Raw genomic sequence first — 23,796 nt, forward strand, 5'->3', positions numbered from 1 at the left:
CTTTAGGAAAATAAATAAAAAGTACTAATGCAAAACATGATTAAAACTGATTATTTAAATCAAGTTTTTCTGCTTGCTAATTTCATTCATGATTAAAATCAGTGATTTAAATAGCTTTGATTTATATCCATCCTGCCTGAAATGTTATGCAAGGCAGTCTGCAGAGGGAGAGCTTTAAGCAAAACATATTCACAAGAAGACCATAGAGTTTTGTTTGCACTGGAAGGACATAAGTATCCCTTAAGATGAGATGATTGGCTGTTTGAGAAAGAGAAGCACACAAGACAGCTAAGGGCATTCTAGATTGAGATTGGTAGGTTGACTCTGAATTGTTCTGATTGCAGCAGGCTGCGAAATGACTGTTCTATGCTATTCCAGTGAGCTATGCGAGGTCCGAGAACATGACTTCAGGGTGACGAGAGAAGCAGAACGGGCCCATGAGGAGCTGGCTGATGCAGTGCGGGATGCTGAGCTGAATGCAAAGTGAGTTCCTTCAGCCCAGGGAAGGTTGGAGTGCAGGCGACATTTCTGGAAGCAATATGATGTCTTTGAATTGAAGGCAAAGCACATACTTCTGCTATTGTCTCACAGGTGACATGGCAGTGTTTACCGTCTGTGGGAAGGGATGCGGCACACTGATTTCTCTCTCTTTAGGGCATTGTAGAGGAGGGGTAGCATATTGATTTCTCTGTGTGTGAGAAACTGGTTATTTCTATACAGTATACTCCACAGAAATTTCTCTAATAGTACCAAATTTCTCAAAGGGATAAGTTGTTTTAATGTTTCAAGTTTTAACCATTAAAAGTCCTTTGTATTTGTTGTCTGTGCATTTTCACATTTTAATGATTTTGACTAAGTACTGCCCCCTCCTCATCCTCCCAGTTCTGAGTTCCTGGTCTCTTGTCAGTCTACAAAAAACATCCGGACCTCATCAGGTCTCAATGTCTGAGGGGCCAACTGATGCAGAGTTTGTCAGACTCCTGCACTGAGTTCTGAAACACCTGACCCAGGGAAGCTTGCATTATGAATAGAACAGTCAGCCTAAACCCAGCACAGACTTGTCTCCAGACTTGTTGGGAACTCACAATGAGAATATCAGTAAAAGGGCTTATTTGGGGTTCAGGGAAAGGAGCTGTGGATTGGCAGGCCTATGGAGTGTGGTAATTGAGGAAAGAGATCTGGCTGAAGCAGGTGTCTGAGAAATGTTTGGGAGCTGTGAGAAAAATAAAGAACTAGGTTAGGAGGAAGGGGATGTAGATTCCAGTAGTGTACCTCTAGCATCTTCTATGCAGTGTAGTTGTAGCCGTTTCAGTCCCAGGATATTAGAGAAACAAGGAGGGTGAGGTAATATCTTTTATTGGACCAACTTCTGTTGGTGAGATAGACCAGCTTTGGAGCCACACAGAGCCTTGAGGTCTGGGAAAGGTACTCCGATTAAAATGTAATACATTAAATAAACTTATGCTAAACAATCTGTTCCACCTTGGATTTAGCTTGTCTCTCTCACCAAGAGACATTGGTCCAATAAAAGATATTACCTCACCCACACCTTGTCTCTCTGTCTTCTCTCAGTCTTGTGGAAGAATATCGTGAATTGTATGAGTTACAAAGAGCAAGGCTTGAGACCCAGCTGCTCCAGTTAACCCAAGAGAGAGAAATCTGGAGCTCAGCTACATATGACCTGGCAATGAAGGTAGGTACAGACAGCATCTTGGCGGACACTGCCTTACTGCATGATACAAACCATTGTAGCCAAAACTCCTGCTTCAGGATTTCCAAAGCAGGTTTTGTTTAACTGAAATTTTCTGCTCCCAGACCTGCCAAGACTGCTTTTCCCAGGAGACTACTGCTTTTTGGCTCTTTTAACTGTGGAAACTGACAGATATATATTGCTTTTTCTGGTGCTGATCTTCAGGCTCAGTGCAAGAGGATTTCATATGAAATCAGAGTGATTTGTGTATTTTCAGAAAGTGTCACTAAAATGCTTCCTTGACTTTTCTTAGAGTTTAGATTACCAACCCAGATTCCCTAGACTCTTTCTGTAATTCCAGGACTATATTTTACTTTTTTCACTGTGTCCACATTTGTGATCTCTTATTTTATCCCACTCAAGTTTAACATTTGCTGTGAGAACTACTTGGAGCTGCCTGGGAGTTTTTCAGGTTGTTCCTTAGGATGAGGCAGCAATAGTTCTGCAGAAACAGAGTGGGATGATTTTGCGGGGCTCTCTGAGTTTCCCATGGACAGCATTACTAGTCCTTCAAAGCACATCTGTTCAGAGTTATTGGAAATGGCTTGATATTTTTACATTAAGAGATTATTAATGGCCAGATTCTTCCACTCTTACTCATCCTGAGTAGTACTGTAGCAGAGTGATGACTCACCAACACAGCACCTCCTGCTGGTCCTTTGGGAATTAGCTCTTTTCCAGCCTTGGAGCGCCCTCTGCTGGCTGGTCTCACCTGCCTTGGGCCCCCGTGTCCCTCCCAGACCCCGGTGCCCCTTACCTCAGGGTTCTGTCCCCAGCACTCCCCACACTCTGGGTCTCCCCTCCCAGTGGAACCCCCTCTCCCTATGCCCATCTTGCCTCAGTGGCTACTGCCAGTCGTCATCTAGCCCCCTCTCACTGGGGCAAACTGCAGTCTGTAATGGCCACTCATCATCAGCACGGGGGTTGGACCAGCTGCCTCTGCCTACCCCCGGACTACACCTCTTTAGCCCCAGTGCCTGCCTTGGGCCTTTAACAAGGCCTGCAGCCTGGGGAGTTGCCAGGCTGGAGCTCCCCAGCTCCTCTTGCCTGTCCCGAGCCCTGCTCTGCTTCAGGTACCCTTTTCTTCCAGGCAGCTAGATCCTTCTCCCTCTGAGGCTGTAGAGAGACTGTGACCCAGTTCCTCCCTTTGGCCTTCTTCTACTCCCAGCCCAGCCCTGATTGGCTCCCTGGGGCAGCCCTTTCCCAGGACTGTTCTTAACCCTTTCCACACCGGAGCGAGGTGACTGCCCCGCTACAAGTACCTTACTTCATCTCTTGAGGACTGCTTTTACCAAGAAAAATACAATATTGGAAATATGGTATGGACATTTTTATTGATATGTGTTACCTATCATAAATGCCACATGTGGTTTCTGTTACAGTTTAACTTTAAAAGGCACATTATCCTGATGGTTTGTGCCCGAATTTGAGTAAGTTAATGCAAATTTATACTCTATTGTTATTTGACGAAGGTTATTGCCTTCCAGAGAGCTCCACTAAGCTTCAAACCATGGGCTTTAGTGTTCTACTGCCACTTTATATACAGGAGCCATCTGTTGGGATGTAATCGAGCATGTGCTTACCATTGTTACTTATAAAATACTCAGATACCTTGCATATCATGTGGAATAAATGTTATACCAATAAAATAAAACCCAGCAAGATCTTATTAAAGGGGATAAGACAAAATGTCACATTTATTGTGACTAGTAGGCAGTCAATTATAGCTTTAACATTTCATTCAGTTTCACATTCATTCACACACACACACACACACACATGTTCTGCAAATTTGTTATAGTTACCAGTCTAGAGGTTGCCCATGCCAAGTTACTGGCCAGGTAACTTGGGCATGAGGGTGGAGCCGAGTCTTTGTCAGATGTGCATCTGATGCTCCTGGAGGGTTATAGCAGAACCAGACTCAGAGTTCTCAGTTTCTAGAGTCCATTTTTATAGGAATTTATTCCTATGCCAGCCTATGGGAATTGCTTCATCATGCTGTTGCTGAATCAATCAGTAGATGGCACATTCCTGATGGCTCCGTGCTGCCAGATGTTATCTTGTTCTTCGGTTCTCCCATTCTTGAGGCTGTTGGGTGGATTCCAGTCTGCCCTCCGGGAGTCATCTGTCTCCACTCTGCGCATTCTTCAGCTGATTGATACTGAACTCCTAGGCTGGCACCCTCCTGATCATTTATTATCTGCACCAAGCATCCATCAACATACATCCTCTATCTCTATTTTAATCACAATTGTTAACAAAGTGAGATAAATACAACAAAAGGGTGAGGAGTCTCTGTGTGCTGTTTCTGTTGTTACAAAGTATCGCTTTGAGTCTCTCCTGTCTTAGGATGTAATAACACAATTAGCAGCTTGCAAGGTTCACACAGAGAGGGAGAGAAACAGTAACAAGAAAAAAAAAAAACAACCAAGAGACCTCTTAATTAGCAATGCCCTGGAATTTAAATTATGGGGAATCAAACTTACTTGTGATTTTAATACAGAACTTCTTTAATATGTTCCAACATAATAGCCGAAAGTTGCTGAGCAGTCCTTTAAATCTCCATCCCTACTAGCTTGGAGATGTTGGGCTTTGGCCATCCTCCATCACATAGTGAGTCATTCTAATGAGGTTCCTGCTGGCGTTTAAGCTCAAGCAAGGTAGCGTGGTAAGGAAGTTCTCTCCTCCTCAAGGAGTGTACTTGGATTGTCAGGTTGCAGATCAAAACGATGACAGTAGGTGGCTTTATCACACACTTTGATTCTGCTGTTGTCTCATGCTGTTCATTTATTTGCTATGGTGGCCACTGGCACTGAGGTAGCATTTTTTATGGAGTTCTGTTCTATAAACTATACACTCTGTGAGGCCTATGACAGCAACGTCTATTCAGATCTTTCACTCCTGATAGCAGGGCTGTCGTGTGTCTGATGATGAGGGGAGACAGTTGTCCATGGCCTGGGTTTGTAGTGGAAGGTGGGCCTCTCAGTGGGTCTGCACAGCAGGACGTGTGTGATGCGCAGCAGTGCTGGTAAGAGACTGGTCTGTGTTTCCTGGCCCTTTCCCATACCACGAGTCAGGGTTAAAATAGTTGATGCCCATCTTGTATGCTGGGGTCAGTGCTCACCAACCACTTTGACAGGGACAGTCTGCCAGTGTTTGGGTACAGCACCTAGCAATAATATGTGCAGCAGGAGGAGTTCACACTAGTGCCACCTGCTCCAGTGGGGAGTCAGCCAGGAGCAGGTGTTGGGGAGACACGAGTGCTCACTGTGACAGCTGAAGGGTAGCCCTGGACCATCCTGAGCCACCTGATAAGCGGGACAGGGAAAAAAGGCAACAGTGGAGCAGGGGGCTAAAACAGTGAGGGGCAGAGACAAGGTAGTGAAAGAATTGGAGAGAGCCAAGGGAAAGGGACTGAGAACAACAGCACAAGTAGATGAGGGGTGTTTGAAAGAAGAATGAGATGGGGCAGATATACGACAGGAGCAGCAAATGGGGGAGTAACCCCAAGCGGGGAGCAGAGACAAGGAAAAGCAAAGGCAGTAAAACATTGATGGGAAACGGACTCAAGGTGAGAGTCCTGCGATGCGGGAGGGAGGGCTGGAAGAGATAGCTGCCTGTCTGGGGTCACTGTACGGGACAGGTCACAGGAAGGCAGAAGGCTACCTGTCCTGGCCCTGTAAATCCTGTGACAGCTCTGCCCATAGACTCTTATAGCTTAGGGAGTGCGAGTGTGAAGTCAGCTTTTCAGGGTACATTTCTTACACAGCGGAGCTTGGGCCAGTTATCTCCCGGGTTGTTCTCTAACCTCCTCACCACTCCCAAAAAAGCCGGTATAAGTAACTGTGTTCCTTGCAGGTGATTGGAAGAAACCAGCTCATGTTGTCTCGCAAGCTCTATGTTGGTGAAAAGGCATGGACCAAAGTCATCAAACACTTCCTAGTGCTTCTGGCATCACAGGTAGAGCTCTGTTTTTGATATATGATTGTGGTGTGGAGAATGCTATGTTTGGAGAGCTTGTGTCTGTGCAGGGTCCATCTGTCTCAGTTCAGAATTTCATCTTCCCAGTTACTATTTGAACTTTAAAGTTTTGGCTCAGGTTTGAATGAATGGTATGGTTTGAATAGGTTCTCTATCTCCTCCTCTATGTTCCTTTCCCTGCTGTTCCCTTTTTCTCCCCTTCCCTCGCTCTGTCCTCAACTCTCATCTTCTCTTTGTGGCTTTTCCTAATTTGCTCCCTCTGCTCATCCTCAGAGGACCAATTGAAATCAATGCTAGTGTAATTGTGTCCTCAACAGTGCTGGCCTGGCACATTTGCCTTCTGATGTTTCAGCACAAATACAAAACTCAGGGGCTGTCCTAATGCTGTGAGTGAAATGTCCAGCTCCCAGGGTCATTGTGTATGCTGTGGAACTGCAGAACATTTTCAGGCCAGCAGTCTGTGAAGTGGGTCATTGTTCTGATCCCAGTGAAATGGAAGGTCCCTTGCCTTATGGTTCTCCCATTCTTTCTTGTGATGCACACAGGACACAGCTGACCTTTCCAATTTGCAGGAGATGACTGAGCAGTTCAGGGAGCTGTTGGACCGCATTGGGGTTGAAGTGGAACATGCTGAAAACTCCAGCAGGGAGAAGCTGCGAATTGTTCAGAATGGCCTCACCAAGTGGATGCAGTACTTCCAGAACAATGTTTTGTGAGTGTCCAGGAGTGCTTGTTTAATTTAGGCAGTGGTACACTAGCTATCTCCACCACCTTTATGTGACAGAAAATTGCAGTGCACCAACCCTGGCAGCCCATACTCAGGCAAAACCCCATTAGCTGGAGGATTTGGCTCACTGGGTGCAAGCTGCATACACCTCACCATTGTTTTGTTAGCTTTGACATCTGTTTATTCTGAAAGCCTTGTCCATAGTTGAAATCTGTCAGCTCCAATATGGTGATGTAGATGTCTGTTCATACCTTCTGCAATGATTCTGTCTTACTCCCCCACTGAACAACAGAAAACAAAAGATTTCATAGTAAACTATGAGATCTGTTTGTCTGTTCCCATGAGGATTTTGAAACAAATGGAGAGAAATCACCTAAGATGGAACATGACTAAAATACAGGAATTCAAGATAACTTCCAGCACCTCAGAGGCCTTGTAGTTTGTAAGGTTTTGGGACCATCTATTTGTGCTGTGTTTTTTCAGTGCAGAGCACAATGAAGTCCTGGTTCATGACTGGGGCTCCTGGGGTTTCCACAATACATGTAACGAATAATAATAATGACAAGGATAAAGGTTGATTCTCTCCAAACAAAGGGAAAAAGTAAATCCTATCTAATGGAAGGACTAGATTATATCCTAAATACGAACACACACTAAAACAATACTTCTTCAGTGGCAATGTGAGGACAATACAGCCTTCCTTAAGGGGGAAAGTAGAGAGAATACAATATAAAATATAGTAACAACTAAACACTTTTAATACAATGTCTTCAGATAATAACTGTGGCTTGTTTTTTAAAAAGATCCTAGGTATTGAATCCTGAAATCAATTTCTGTCTATGAATCCCAGATTGTAGAAAACTTTCTACCACAGTAAACCTTAGATGTTCTTTCAAGTGTTTACAACTAAACATTGACTTAATATAGCTTTGAAACTTTACTATGCAAAAGAAAAATGCTGCTTTCCCTTTTTTTAGTAGTTTGTGTTTAACACAGTACTGTACTGTATTTGCTTTTTTTGGGGTCTCTGCTGCTGCTTGATTGCGAACTTCCGCTTCCAAATGAGGTCTGTGGTTGACTAGTCAGTTTGTAACTCTGGTGTTCATAACTCTGAGGTTCTACTGTATTTATTCCAAAAGCCTCCCACACCTCAGGTGGAAAACCTGACCTCATTGAAGGCACTGGGAGTTTTGCCATTGACTTCAAACGGACTGAGAATTCCACCCTCTAACTTTATAACCAGAGTTTTCTTTCTGAAAGGTTACTCTCTGACTGGTCTGAGAGTGCTCTTGTTTGTTGTTTAAGTTTGGTAATTTTTATGCTTAAATGCAAATAAGTGAAATACCAAAATTTATTTTAATAGGACACTTAAAGTTACAAAATGAGACACTAAAAGTCAGAAGATGCAAAATGTAAGGTTCTCATAGTAACATTAACTTACTTATCATCCTCATTCTACTTACTTGTTGAACTACACATTTAAAAAGTAAAATAGGAATAAAAATATTATATTAAGAATTTTTTTCCAGGATGATTGCAGTATTAGTGAAGGACAGCATTTTGTCAGTTTCATTCACAGCCTTACTGAGGACTAAGCATCCAGTGCTTGTTTGCCTTCCATTCCTTCTGTGCTTGAAGCAGTCTTTTTTTCTACAAGGGACTCCAAACACTTTTGTGATTCTAGGGGAGGGCATGTAAGTCAGTGGTGGGGAAGAAGCCCTAAAGACCCTTCCCTTAGCAAAAAGGCCTCTGTTTCAAGTACAGGATATAGCACATAGCAGGATGTGCACACATTATAAGTTTACTTTTGCTCATTCAGGAGTAATGTTTCTCTTGTAGCTCATCTCTTCTCAATTTATCTCCTTGTACCTCTAGCGGGAAAGCAAGCTTCTCTAATATGAAGGGAGAGGTATTGGAGGAAATCCTACAGGACTTCAAGAACTTGGAAAATGTAAGTGTAGGCAGGTGGGACCACCCTGCTACAGTAAGACTTTTTGAGAAGCATATTCCCCTAGCCTACAAACTAAGCTGCTAACAAATAATTAATATTTAGCTCTACAAATGCTAAGAAGGATAAAAATAAAGCAAGGCTCCAAGTTTATTGTATAGTTGCTTAGTTTGCAACATCTTTTTCATCTTGGGCCAAAAGGGTTTCCATCACCTTTCTGTTGCACATCTGGGGGTGACCCAAGCAGCTGAAAGCTTTTTCTGGGATGACATCTTCATTACTTTCTTTTCAGATGTTGAATGAGGACCTGGAGCAATATGGAGGGGAAGTTCTACTAATGAAGAAGGAGACCCTCAAGACTGCTGCCAACCTGCAGAAATGCTGGACAGAGCTGGGACAAACAGTGCTTAGTCGTCACAAGGACATTAATGGGGTGTTGCCTCCAGAGCTCAAAACCATGGAAGAAATAAATGAACGTACAAATGAGCTCTGCCAGCAGTACAGCATAAGAATAAATGGGGAGAATGGTAAGAAATTACCTATCTTGTCATTCATTCTTTCCTTCAGTGTGTCAGTGAACGAGTGACTAAAAGAGAACCATTGGATATAATTTATTTGGACTCTAAAAAGCCTTTGACAAAGTCCCTCACAAAAGGCTACAAAAGAAATTAAGGTCTTGTTTGTACAGGATGTTACTGTGTGGGAACCCAGAGTGTGACTCTACAGTGCATTAGCTTGCCATGCACTAAGTCACGAAGCTGACCCTGGTACAGTGCTCTGCAAGTTCTGCAGTGTGCTTTGACATACTGCTGTTTGAAATGGGAGTACATGAAAGTGCACTGCAAAACTTCTAGTGCATGGTAGTAGTGTTCATATGGGATATTACTGTGTGGCAAGTTAGTGCGCTGTAAATTCACACCCTGGCTTGCGCACACAAATGTCTGGTGTAGACAAACTCTTAGTAGTCATAGAAACTGGTAAGAGACATGGGGGAAAAAGTGGGGCTAAATGGATCAGTTTTCAGTATGGCAAAAGGTTAACAATGGGTTGCCACAGGATTCTGTACTAACTCCAGTGTTGTATAAGATATTTATTAATGATCTGAAGAAAGGGATGAGCAGTGTGCTGGCAAAATCAGCAGATGACGCAAAATAATTTAAATCAGTGAAATCTAATGTAATGAGGGGATTGGGCAGCACCATGGCAGAGGAAATTCCGTGTTGACAAATGTAAAGGTAATGCACATTGGAAAGAGTCATTTTGAGAACTATTGCTGGGTTCTAAACTAATGTAACCACTAGGGAAAGAGACCAGAGGCATCAATGTGAACAGCTGAATAAAATTGGTGTTCAGTGTGCAGCAGTGGTAGAAACAAACAAAATGTTAAGCAGTTATAAGGAACAGGCTAGTGATATTGAAAACATAATGCCGTATCATAGAGAAGTAGCATTCAATCACCTGAATACTATACTAAGCCCTGATCACCCTAGCCCCAAAACTATGTATCAGAATAGAATGGGGGTCAGTATTGGGTGACAAAGAGTAGAGGCCTGGAGAGACTTCTGTGTGAGGAGAGATTGATATGACCAGACCATTTAGTTTAGATAAGAGGGGACCTTATAGAAATATATAGAATAAAGGTAAGTCTGGTGCCCCACTTACCCCTTCCCCTAATAAAAAACCAGGGTACAATCAGTGAATCTGAAAGTCAACAAATTTGAAAAAGGAAATCCTTTTTTCCCCATAATGCACAATCTGTGGAACTCTTTGCCACAAGACATCACCGAAGCCAGCACCTTTAGTAGGATTCAAAGACAGCTTAAACACTTTATGTGGATAATGAGAATGTGTATAGTTACATGCATCTCAGCAGACAGAGAATATACATTTGCATGTGCAAAATAGGTAAATGAGCAGGTAATCACACCTTTGCACAGGCAGTTTCCCATTTTACACACACATTTATATTTTGCACATACACATGCACATTTACCAGGCAGAAGTTGGATGCTTGTGTTGAAAGTTTTGCCCTTTTATGTATGAGGCATTCTTGGCACATAAATAAATAAAACCGTACTGTGAAAGGGTCTATGCATAGGAACAACAGATCCTTTTTGGTCTGTCTTGATCCAGTGCTTTTGAATGAATACAAGGCTGCTGATTATTGTGATGTTGGCCATTGCTGAGAGCTAGGAATCTGAAATTGATTGAGCTATGTAGGAGATTTATGGTCTGAACCATAGGTCCTTGAAATAAACAGAAAGACACCCATTGACTTAGTGGCTTTTGAATTAGGTCCTTATTAAACAATTAATCTTTAATTCAAGCCTGCTAAGTTCATGCATAGTGTAGTCATTCCTCTTATCATAGAATTTTGAACTACTGGATTCTGAAACTCACTTTTCACTGACTGAAGGAATACAGATAAAGTTTCCTCTTTTTCCCCCCCAGGGGTAACCAGGATTTTGACAGGTTTAGTGAGCAGTATGGAAGATTGGACATTCAAGATGCTAACCAACAAGCGAGGATCTGGCATGCATGAATCTGATTGGCTGAAATTGTTTCGAGTGATTCCTGATTGGCTGACCCAGGTGGCTGCACTGATGACAATTATAGGTTCCGGCCAGTCTCATGAGGATCGGAAGAATAGAAAGCCTCATGTCTCGTAAGATAGGTCTTTGCCAGTGTTGTTCATTCCTCTCTTGGGCTGTCCTGACACAATTTTCTCTTTTCACATGCATGGCTAAATGTTCTTGTGTGGTGGACACTGTCTGGAACAGGAGGTTGGTAATGGGCTACAGAGCCTTTCACCTCTAGGCCACCGGCTGAAATTTGATTCAGGTGGGTGGTGATTAAAAGTCATTCCCATCTGATGGCTGTTTGGTAATACCTACGAAATGAGTTGTGTACAGTTCCTAGTACACGTGTCCCCATCACAGCTGACACTTCCTTGGCAATCTTGGAGTTAGAAACCAAGGACCAAATGGACCTCAAAGCCTGACCTCTTCTCTCCCCCCGGAAGTGGTCCCTCCAGGTGAGGGATGAAGCACATTGCTGGGGCAGTGTGAAGAGTCTTGCTGCTCGTGCTTTACTTGTTAGATGGTAAAAGAGGAATTTAGGCTTCAGATTGGTCAGTTTGACACCAGTGATAATTCTAGCATGTGATGAAACTTCAATTTGTATGAAGTTCCTATACCAATCATGCTTTTTCTCTAGTATTTGTATTAATTCAAACAGAACACTAAAACATTGTGCATAGCAAATAGTGGCACTTTCTGATTTCTTTACCTTCTGGGCACTCTGCAAAATCCATCTTTTCTCTCTCTTCTCAGGCTGATGAGAAGGAGTTGGCTGAGGGCTGATTATATTTATGAAGAGTCCTTTTGTGTAATTTTGTGTATGTTAACTGATAGAGATATGTTATTATTTTATCAGTTTGAAGAAAAGAAAATATTTGAACAATTTACAATTGGATTTATGAGGTGAAGTTCATCTATGGTGTAACTCTGTTGACTTTGAAAAAGTTACATAAGGAATGAATTAACTGCAGAATATGTATACATTATATAACAGGCTATTTACAACTGAGAAATTCACCAACAGCTACGGCATTTACAAAAATCCCTAAATCTTTTATACAGTATGTAGCAGACTAACCATAGACAATTTAACCCCTCCTCCCACCAAATATATCCAATCCTCCCTCACCCTTCAAACCCTATGTGCATAGGCTGAATACAATGCTAGTTCACAGCTATTCACAACTTGATGGTCATGGCTATACACATTGTTCACTCACTCACCATCAAGTGAGTGGCCATTAAATCTGTCTTCAAAGGGAACAATGGGTTTCTGTTTGGGTTTTTATCCAAGCTATATCAGCAGTACTCAAGGCTTATCTTCTCTGTTTTTGCTAGAATCAGAGGGGTGGTCGTGTTAGTCTGTATCCACAAAAACAACGAGGAGTCTGGTGGCACCTTAAAGATTAACAGATCTATTTGAGCATAAGCTTTTGTCGGTAAAATACCCACTTCTTCAAACATGCATCTGAAGAAATGGGTTTTTTACCCATGAAAGCTTATGCCCAAATAAATCTATTAGTTTTTAAGGTGCCACCAGACTCCTTGTTTTTGCTAGAGTTTTTCTGGGAGGACCACAAAAGTAGCCTGGGAGCTTTCTCTGTCTTTAACTGGTAGAGAGGCAATGACAGATCTTTCATGACAACTGTTTGTCAGCCATTTGAATTAAATACATGTTAAACATAAATAAAACCAGAGTTTGAATCTGAAAACCAGTTGCTCAAAATACTCTCTTGTCATAATGCTGTTATTTGTCAGTAATCCATAAAGCCTCTCAGGAAGTACAAGCTGGATTGAATTTCTAATGTAAAAATCCAATAGGAACCTCTCTCCTATTTTTAAAACACATTTTAGCCTTCTTTATTCATCACAAGAAAGCAAATCAATATACAACTTTTGTTTCCACTGTAAGTCAATCACATTTACATAGAACTTGTGACTTCAGACAATCAGAATTCCCATTATTGGAAGCGCTCATGCCCATTGTGACTACCTCAAACAAGAAATTAATATAATTTCTGTCAGTTATTTGACTGAATTTTTGTTAACCTAAGCTCTTTTTCCTCCCCAGATTTCCATTTTCCTTAATTTTTGTTGTTGTATAGGAATATCTTTATGATGACTGCTCCTTAACTCCTAGTTCCACTCTCCTGCAGTTAGAGTCCATGATAAAGCTCTTTGTTCTGACTACACCCTGAAAACGACTCATGGGTTTCACCCGTGGGGCTCCCCAACCTAAATCATCACTAAAGTCAATTTAAAGACAAAGCCAAACTGTTTTATCACCTGCATGCTGCAAGTGCATCACATTTACCCTTTTTTCCTGGAAAGTGGATTAAAGTAAAAACATAACAACAAGAGAATGTTAGCTGAGCAGAAGACTCTTGGTATAAGAAGAATACATAGCTACTTCAACTCCTGTGGCATGTGTGATCTGTGCTAGAAACATGTATGCAGGAAAGGGAGGAGAGAATCTTGCTGAATTGAGTTGAATTGAGTTGGGAAGCTAGATTTCTGTATGAACTATGAGAGTCTCAGAGTCAGATCTGATGCACTATAGGTCACTTTGGTTTTGGGGTTTGTTTTCCTTCAGGGTCGTTTCAGGTGATGTGTTTAAGATGATTCAACAATGGATCTTGACCACAACTTCTGGGGCTGAGAAGGACAACATACAGCTCACTCAGGAAGTAGGTATATGCCTGAGGGGGTTTGGGATGGGTGCACATCTGTCTAGCATTCATTCTCTTGCTTTATTTTTGTATGTTTATTATTGTTTAGGGTAGACTCCGGAGGAAGTTCCCTGTACCTTTACCCTTTCCTCTCCCTTTGAAGCTCAGCGCTATGGTTTCCATCTTTCTGGCAAAAGAAAGCTTAGCAGGGATCCTCTCAGAGTTCTTCAGTGCTGTTGCTTATTGAGTCAGAGAGGACCCAGTAGAGTGACATGAAATAGACTTTAAGAAGGACCTTTGGAAATTTATGAAAAATTTTGCTACATTATAAAGATTTTTTTCCTATGGCTTCTGCAAAGAGTTTTGGAAATCTCTGAATTAAAAAAAATCAGATTATTTCAAAGTGCGTATGACAATGTTAACAAGTTCATTGTCTAAAGTATAGCCAATTGCTTGATAATGCTTGCAGTTAAATATGCAGTTCACCATACACAAAAGATGTGCATCGAAGTATGCATTCAAATTAGCCTTATTTATAGTATGGTTGTTTACAGGCTAAAAACATTATATATGTCACCTGTCAAGGTTCCTCCCCCACTCTGAACTCTAGGGTACAGATGTGGGGACCTGCATGAAAACCTCCTAAGCTTACTTTTACCAGCTTAGGTTAAAACTTCCCCAAGGTACAAATTAACTTTATCCTTTGCCCTTGGAATATCCACTGCCACCACCAAACTCTAACTGGGTTTACTGGGAAACCTAGTTTGGACACATCTTTCCCCCCAAAATCCTCCCAACCCTTGCACCCCACTTCCTGGGAAAGGTTTGGTAAAAATCCTCACCAATTTGCATAGGTGACCACAGACCCAAACCCTTGGATCTGAGAACAATGAAAAAGCATTCAGTTTTCTTACAAGAAGACTTTTAATAGAAATAGAAGTAAATAGAAGTAAAGGAATCACCTCTGTAAAATCAGGATGGTAGATACCTTACAGGGTAATTAGATTCAAAACGTAGAGAATCCCTCTAGGCAAAACCTTAAGTTACAAAAAAAGACACACAGAAAGGAATAGTCATTCTATTCAGCACAGTTCTTTTCTCAGCCATTTAAAGAAATCATAATCTAACACATACCTAGCTAGATTACTTACTAAAAGTTCTAAGACTCCATTCCTGTTCTATCCCCGGCAAAAGCAGCATACCGACAGACACAGACCCTTTGTTTTTTTCCCTCCTCCCAGCTTTTGAAAGTATCTTGTCTCCTCATTGGTCATTTTGGTCAGGTGCCAGTGAGGTTACCTTTAGCTTCTTAACCCTTTACAGGTGAGAGGATTTTTCCTCTGGCCAGGAGGGATTTTAAAGGGGTTTACCCTTCCCTTTATATTTATGACATCACCCAAGACTAAAATCCACCAAGCAGCTTTTTACCTTGTTTTCTTCTATCAACCTGTTCCTTCCTTATCTTTTGTTTTGGATAGCACATTCCAAGTGCTAGGGGCCATGAAGGCACAACCCAACCTGTACTGGGACACACCATTCATGTATCTTTGATAGATTTCATATTTCCTAATACCAAAAGCTACCTTTCGTTTGCAGAGTATTGTTAGATATATATTGTGAAGGGTTGCCCGCCCCCCCGCCTTCTGGGGTGCCGCCTGTTATACTGGGATTTCACTGAGCCTCTCTTGCTCAACCAGCCAGGGTTCCCTCTCCCTGCTTTGCTGAATTAGGCTCTCCAGCCTCTTGCAGCACATGGACACAGGTAGGGCCACTCCCCGCTGTAGTCACAGACTGAAGTCAGCTCTGTATGAGAGGACTCCCCCAGCACTCATGCGCCACACCCCTTTTGGGAGATAAACCCAAAATAATACTGTCTTGCACTGTATAGAAAAATCTGCACAGCGCAAGCTCATACAAATCCTCCCTCTTCCTCAATGTGAAGAGAGATGTGCACGACTTCTTGCCCCCCCCAGTTAGAAATTACATAAACTGGGTTTTATTATAAACAAGAAATAAGTTTATTAACTACAAAAGGTGAATTTTAAGTGGCTAAAGGGATAGCAAACAGAACAAAGCAGATTGCCTTAGTAAATAAACAAACATCGCAGACTGAGCTTAACACACTAGATTGCTAGGATACAAATTAACAAATTCTCACCCTGTGTGATAAACAGGCTGGCAGTTGCCTTGGCTTTCCCAGGTTTTCTTACACAGGCTAAAGATCTTAGCCTGGGACCATCACTTCTCACAGTTCAGTCTTTGTTCTTCTGGTGTTTTCAGGTGTGTTGTTGTAGAGAGTGAGGACCACTCATGTTGTCATTGTCCCTCTAAACACTGAGGATGGAGTGGAGAGGTCAAGGATAATCTAGGCATGGCTCAATATCTAAACAAATACTTTGCCTCAGTCTTTAATAAGACTAAAGAGGATCTTAGGGATAATGGTAGCATGACAAATGGGAATGAGGATATGGAGGTAGATATTACCATATCTGAGGTAGAAGAGAAACTCAAACAGCTTAATGGGACTAAATCAGGGGGGCCAGATAATCTTGATCCAAGAGTATTAAAGGAATTGGCACATGAAATTGCAAGCCCATTAGCAAGAATTTTTAATGAATCTGTAAACTCAGGGGTTGTACTGTATGATTGGAGAATTGCTAACATAGTTCCTATTTTTAAGAAAGGGAAAAAAAGTGATCCGGGTAACTATAGGACTGTTAGTTTGACATCTGTAGTATGCAAGGTCTTGGAAAAAATTTTGAAGGAGAAGGTAGTTAAGGACATTGAAGTCAATGGTAAATGGGACAAAATACAACATGGTTTTACAAGAGGTAGATCGTGCCAAACCAACCTGATCTCCTTCTTTGAGAAAGTAACAGATTTTTTAGACAAAGGAAACGCAGTGGATCTCATTTACCTAGATTTCAGTAAGGCGTTTGATACCGTGCCACATGGGGAATTATTAGTTAAATTGGGTAAGATGGGGATCAATAGGAAAACTGAAAGGTGGATAAGGAATTGGTTAAAGGGGAGACTACAACGGGTCCTACTGAAAGGTGAACTGTCAGGCTGGAGGGAGTTCCTCAAGGATCGGTTTTGGGACCAATCTTATTTAATCTTTTTATTACTGACCTCAGCACAAAAAGTGGGAGTGTGCTAATAAAGTTTGCGGATGATAGAAAGCTGGGAGGTATTGCCAATTTAGAGAAGGACAGGGATATCCTACAGGAGGATCTGGATGACCTTGTAAACTGGAGTAATAGTAATAGGATGAAATTTAATAGTGAGAAGTGTAAGGTCATGCATTTAGGGATTAATAACAAGAATTTTAGTTATAAGCTGGGGACGCATCAATTAGAAGTAACGGAGGAAGAGAAGGACCTTGGAGTATTGATTGATCATAGGATGAGTATGAGCTGCCAATGTGATATGGCCGTGAAAAAAGCTAATGCGATCTTGGGATGCATCAGGAGAGGTATTTCCAGTAGGGATAAGGAGGTTTTAGTACCGTTATACAAGGCACTGGTGAGACCTCACCTGGAATACTGCGTGCGTGTTTAAGAAGGATGAATTCAAACTGGAACAGGTACAGAGAAGGGCTACTAGGATGGTCCGAGGAATGGAAAACTTGTCTTATGAAAGGAGACTCAAGGAGCTTGGCTTGTTTAGCCTAACTAAAAGAAGGTTGAGGGGAGATATGATTGCTCTCTATAAATATATCAGAGGGATAAATACCGGAGAGGGAGAGGAATTATTTAAGCTCAGTACCAATGTGGACACAAGAACAAATGGATATAAACTGGCCACCGGGAAATTTAGACTAGAAATTAGACAAAGGTTTCTAACCATCAGATGAGTGAAGTTTTGGAACAGCCTTCCAAGGAAAGCAGTGGGGGCAAAAGAGCTATCTGGCTTTAAGATTAAACTTGATAAGTTTATGGAGGAGATGGTATGATGGGATAACATGGTTTTGGTATTTAAATATTCATGGTAAATAGGCCCAATGGCTTGTGATGGGATATTAGATGGGGTGGGATCTGAGTTACCCAGGAAAGAATTTTCTGTAGTATCTGGCTGCTGAATCTTGCCCATATGCTCAGGGTTTAGCTGATTCGTTCCCGACCCCAAATATGGCAATTTTCCTCCAGCGCAGATTGGAAGAGGCCCTGGAGGTTTTTCGCCTTCCTCTGTAGCATGGGCCGCGGGTCACTTGCTGGAGGATTCTCTGCTCCTTGAAGTCTTTAAACCACGATTTGAGGACTTCAATAGCACAGACATAGGTGAGAGGTTTTTTGCAGGAGTGGTGGGTGAAATTCTGTGGCCTGCGTTGTGCAGGAGGTCAGACTAGATGATCATAATGGTCCCTTCTGACCTGAATATCTATGAATCTTCCCCCCACTTGCTGGAAAGCTTTTTTACTGCGACTTGGATCAAACAGTTCCTACTGTATAGAGCTATCTGACCTGAGTCAAGCAGTTCCCATTGTGTAGAGCTATCTCTGAAATATTGCACACGGTTCCTGGTGTAATCCTTATGCTTGTGTGCATTTTTCAATAAGCCACTAACATTGTCTGGCCTCATCCAACATAGCACATTTGAAATACAGAGACATGGTCAATATTCCCAGCTTCAGATACAAAAATGATACATGCATACAAATTGGATAAACACCCTCAGTAAATCATAACCTTTCCAGTGATACCTTACATGAGCATCTTGCATAATGTATATCTTAGTTATACTATATTCATATTATAACCATATTTCCATAAAGAATACGAGGTGTAACGTCACATATATATTTTGACATAAGTGAACAGAATACAAGTTAGTTAGCATAACTACCCAACATTCCTATTTAATATAATGTATACAATATTAATACAGTGCGCATAATACTTATTAATATGATGTGTGGCTGTATAATTATATGTGTTGGCTAACAAAGTGGTTTAGTAAATGTATTAATAACTATATTGGGTAGCTTTAGGCAAAAATGGGTATTTAACCCAGTCTTTATATTAAATCCCACCCACACACCACCTTGAGAATTTTCATTCACTCCATGAGACCTGTCAGATCTTCCCACCCCCTTCTCTCTCTCTCCAGAAATCTTCCAGTGTCCTATAGCTTTTTTCTTGCCCTCTCTCCCAGATTCCTGAGTTGACACCACAAAGCAATCAGATACTAGATACAGCATTCAGTTATTTGCATCTTTAAAACTTTCAACCTTCCCCACCTGTAGAGTATTCCTTCAAATGAATCTAACCAGGCTGGGTAAAATGAACTAGCTGGACGTTTCTCCTAAAATGGCAAGCAGTGAAATAATTTAAATGTGATCCTTACTGATTTTCATGAGGCAGAGTCCAAACCCAGTCAGTAGGGCTGCTGCTGGGGGCCTCACCCCAGGGTCCTGGGATCTGCAGCTGTATGGCTCTGGAAGTCTATTATCCTTCTTTGGCTTAGATTTCTCATCTTTCTTGTTCTCTTTCCTTTTCTGCCTTCTTTCTTCCTTGTTTCCTCAGGCTGGTGAAAAGGAGGAAGCAGAATTAGCACTGGGTTCAGAGAAATGAAGCATGGACCCTGATTCTCTGATCCACTGGGGCTATTTTCTGCTTCTCTGGTGGCACCAAGCAGACTTAAACCCAGCAGACAAAGAGCCTGGAGGATTCCATCAGCTGCGGGGGGAACTTCAAGTGCCACTGAGCTGCCAGAGTGGCTCCTGCATAACCCTTCTTCACTGCTACTGGTGTAGTGGGTGTGGTTGGGGTCTCTTACACACCCAGATGTTCCCCAGCTGCCATAGCAGCATGTGATGGTTCTTTGCAGCCATTGTAAATTCAAGCACACTTCAGTGAGAGGCCCTAATCTGAGCATGAAATTTCTACTGCATGTATTTCCAATGGCTCCAGTTGTAAGATGCTGTCTTCTCAGGACTCCTATCCCTTAGTGGTCCAGGAAAAGTGCAACTAGATGTCAGAATTGGACCTGATGTCCCATATAGTAGCTTCAAGTACCAAGATTTGGATTCTGGGCCAGTATAGAATTATAGAGCAGCTCCCCACTCAATGCATTTTATATGCATTCACCAATTCCAATTTCATGTTAACTCAACCCTCTCTTTGTTATGTTTGAACTTCCACTCTGAGGATTCTTTAATGTTCCATGGACAGCTGGCTACTTACACAGTGAACATAAAAATGTGCCTATGGGGTCAGATCAGTGGTCCATCTTGTCCCAATATCCTATCTTATGACAGTGGCAAATGCCAGATGCTTCAGAGGGAATGAACAGAGCAGGCCATCTTTGAGTGATCCATCTCTGGTCATCCACTCCCAGCCTCTGGGCGTCAGAGGGTAGGGACACCCAGAGCATGCGGTTGCATCCCTGACCATCTTGGCTAATAGCCATTGATGGACTTATCATCTGTGAACTTATCTAATTCTTTTTTGAATCCAGTTATAGTTCCCCTGGCAAAGAGTTCCACAGACTGACTGTGCTTTGTGTGAAGAAATACTTCCTTATATTTGTGCTAAACCTGTTGTCTATAAATTTCATTGGGTGACTCTAAGTTCTTGTGTTATATGAAGGAGTAAATAACATGTCCTTACTCACTTTCTCCACACCATTCATGATTTTATAGACCTCTGTCATATCGTCTCTTTTCTAAAATGAACAATCCCAGTCTTTTTAATCTCTCCTCATATGGAAGCTGATCCGTACTCTTAATTATTTTTGTGGTCCTTTTCTGTACTTTTTTCAATTCTAATGTATCTTTTTTGAGATGTGGTGACCAGAACTGCATGGGGTATTGAAGATGTGGGTGTACCATGGATTTATATAGTGGCATTATGATATTTTCTGTCGTATTATCTATCCCTTTCCTAATGGTTCCTAACATTGCTAACTTTTTTCACTGCCACTGCACACTGAGCGGATGTTTTCAGAGAACTATCCACAATGACTCCAAGATCTTTTTCTTGAGTGGTAACAACTAATTTACATCCCATCAATTTATATGTATATTTGAGATTATATTTTCCAATGTGAATTAGTTTTCATTTATCAACATTGAATTTCATCTGCCATTTTGTTGCCCAGTCACCCAGTTTTGTGAAATCCCTTTGCAGTCTGCTTTGGACTTAACTGGCTGTCTCATGGGCTTTGTTTCCTTGTGTTAAACTGCACTCAAAGATAGTTAAACCAACATTAAATGCTGTTCATTTTAGGCAATTGCTGTAGCTGGCACAGGGATGTTATTTTATTTTCACAGGAAAGGAAGTTCATCATGACAGCTGACTCAGCAGGGATTGAATTTGAGACTTCCAGAGCTAAAAGCATAAGCTGCTACAACTTGAGCTAAAGGGCCAGGGTGTAGCGGGCTCTAACATATACCTGTCCTCTGCGCTTTGGCACAGGCAGGGACCTGTAACATACAACAGTGGGCTACAATAACAAAGCTGATCCATGAGACAATCTCTCTATGAAGATGTGGCCTATGTTTTGAAAATCTTTGGGACCCCATACTGTACAGATTATTATAGAAGTAAGGCAGGGAAAAGTATGCATGTGTGTGGTTCAGCCACTGGAGAAGTGCCCCAGTAGCCTACCACTGCCCTCCCTGCAGTGGCTTATTGCTGTATCAAGAGTATGGATCATTTAATTTTACATTTCCTGTTTAAATATATGTTTTTTTCTGTAATGTATCCTTCCACTATGAGAAATAGTTCCTAGAGAAAATAAATGAGAAAATAACAGGGTGAAGGGTGTGAAAACCTTAACTCCAGTCTCCCCAGAATCCTTTGGAAATAAGCTCCTGATTGCAGCTATCTTTTCTTGATCTCCAGTCTCATCTGGTCTCTCCTCCAGAGTGACTTTCCCATTTCCAACTCAGATAGCTGCTTGATCCTGTTGGATCTTGGATTCACCCTAGAATCCTGTTTGTCAGCTGCCACAAAGTTATTTTTGAAATGCCGCATCAGTGCCCCCCATAGAATTGTGGGATACTCCTGGTTCCTGGAAGTGTCATACTGCTATGTGGCTGATAGAGAAGATGTGGCTGACAGAAAAGATGTTAACATGGGATGAAAACTATCTTAGTGGGGCAGTTTACAAGTATAGTGAGTGTCAGGATATTTACCCGCACATTCGGACTTTGCCACTAACATCAGGATACTTTGCAAATCAGACACCCTCTTACCATTCCAGATTCTTGCTACAGTTTAATCCTTTAGTTTGAACTTCTATGCAGATGATTGATCTCCACAAAGCCCTGACCATGTGGATAGTGAATTTGCTGACTTTGATGGTACCTGACCACCCCTCCAATAAGGGTCTCATAGAGAATGAGTCAGAAGCTGCTAAGGATCAAGAGCTCAAGAAGCTACGTGGCTATAAACTAGAGGAAGAAGCTATGAACCTGGTTCCCAAACTGAGCAAATTCTCCAGTTACGTAATGAGGTATTAATAAAGCCTTGGGACCTCACCTGCCTATAGGATTTTTTTCTAATGGGAAAATCCCATAGTATGATGGGAAAGCCCCCTGAAGGGAGGTATGATTCCCCAAAAGTGGGTGGGATCATAAAAATGCAACTTTAATGCTGTGTGGCACTCAGAAGGAAATATTTCAAGCATAAGTTAATGATAACATTAGCTGGAATGACTTGTGTTGTTCAGCACCCACAGCTATGTAATCACTGAGGGCTTGACTAGCTATGAGCATTGTTCAGATCTCTTAGACATATCAGAGATCCACGTGGTAAACGTTGTGCTGAGGAAAATGATGGGGGTTTATGGCCTGTCCTGGAGGACTCTGAGTTCATAAAGCAAGCAGCGGGTCCCCTGGCTATAGTGTTGGCATCTACAGAATCGTGCTCTAACATGGTGCATGTTTTGTAAAGGAAAATGGACAAAAGCCGAATCCTCTGGGATTCCACTGTCTGTAGTGCCAGCAATGCTGTGTGGTAACAGTCCCCATTCAGCACCAGAAGGAGATGGAATCTGGGAAAGGGGCAAATTGGACAGGAGACAAGGAGAGTGGGATACTGGAGGAAGGGTGAAAGAGAGTGACCAGGGGGACAGGGGCTTCTTTGGAGAGACTTGCTGGCTGGCTCAGTGAGTTAGTGGAGAAATGAGAAGTGAAAAGGAGGAAAGAGAGACCCAAGAAAAGAGTGAGGGGAGAGAGAGACAGAACAGGGCGTGAAGACAGACATACTCATATGCTGATGCTCCTCCGCTGCGGGGACAGACTCCCAGTTTTGGTTCTGGTTGGCTATCTCCTGCTAATACCCAGGCTGGGGGGTGGGTTTCAAAGTGGGCTCCTTCTTTGGCTCTCTCCAGAATCATGGAGGAAGCTGCTTCTCTCTCACTCTATGGAACCTGAAGGAAGGGGTGCCCTACAGGGTATCGCTGATATGACAGGTTGGCAAGAAATGCCTCTAGCGCCTGCTTCGTGTTCCAGCACAGTGCTGAATTTCTGACAGCGTCTGCATTGTGATGTTATAAATGCAGGGCTTTGACTTCACTACTGGGCCAGGGAGAAGCTGGTCTGTGAGGGAGGAAGCTCTTAATTCAAATGGAACTGCTGGGAGTAATAGCAAAGCAAGAACTTGGCTGGTCAAGTAACTTAAACATTCTCTCTCAATAGTTTGCTACTATGTCACAGCTCTCCTGTAATACTGGGGAGATTAAGCACAGTTTTATAGGCCTCCATCCTCCCACAGCCCCTTCTCGAAGGTGTATTGGAAACCTGACAAATACATCACTTAATAAACACACCCAAAGGAATGGACTGCTCTTGTCTGTACATGGTGTTGCTTTAAAAGCCCTGCTATGTGTGATCACAGTGTGTCTTGTTGCAACAACAGGATCCTGCACAATTCTGACCAAGGGGAAACAGGTGTTTGAGGGCATTGCTTGGAGGGTGGGTGACATTCTGTGTCTCCTCAGCTGCTGCAAGGAGTTGGTAGATGTTACGATTCGGAAGAAACAAGCTGAATTGGATTCAGACCACAATTATGAGCTGCGGGAGCTGGAGAAAATCAAGGTAATAGCTGCCATTGCACCTGTCTGTCCACAGTATGGTCCAGATCAGCCTGGGTTTGTTTGCAAAAGGGTAAGAGGAAGAACAGGCAGAAAGCTAA

General features: G+C 42.2%; 1 protein-coding gene across 1 annotated transcript in view; it reads left to right on the forward strand.

Annotated features, from left to right (window-relative positions):
- The window catches only part of AXDND1 (axonemal dynein light chain domain containing 1), a 54,522-nt gene that overhangs the window by 19,100 nt on the left and 11,626 nt on the right, over positions 1 to 23,796 (forward strand). The window contains exons 10-19 of the mRNA XM_048861657.2: positions 379 to 483; positions 1,573 to 1,693; positions 5,609 to 5,710; positions 6,277 to 6,443; positions 8,334 to 8,409; positions 8,699 to 8,933; positions 10,858 to 11,071; positions 13,579 to 13,672; positions 21,906 to 22,114; positions 23,603 to 23,699. Coding sequence (XP_048717614.2) covers positions 379 to 483; positions 1,573 to 1,693; positions 5,609 to 5,710; positions 6,277 to 6,443; positions 8,334 to 8,409; positions 8,699 to 8,933; positions 10,858 to 11,071; positions 13,579 to 13,672; positions 21,906 to 22,114; positions 23,603 to 23,699 — 1,420 coding nt within the window. The remainder of the gene's footprint in view (positions 1 to 378; positions 484 to 1,572; positions 1,694 to 5,608; positions 5,711 to 6,276; positions 6,444 to 8,333; positions 8,410 to 8,698; positions 8,934 to 10,857; positions 11,072 to 13,578; positions 13,673 to 21,905; positions 22,115 to 23,602; positions 23,700 to 23,796) is intronic.

This window comes from Caretta caretta, chromosome 8, assembly GCF_965140235.1.
Source record: "Caretta caretta isolate rCarCar2 chromosome 8, rCarCar1.hap1, whole genome shotgun sequence".
Taxonomy (NCBI): domain Eukaryota; kingdom Metazoa; phylum Chordata; order Testudines; family Cheloniidae; genus Caretta; species Caretta caretta.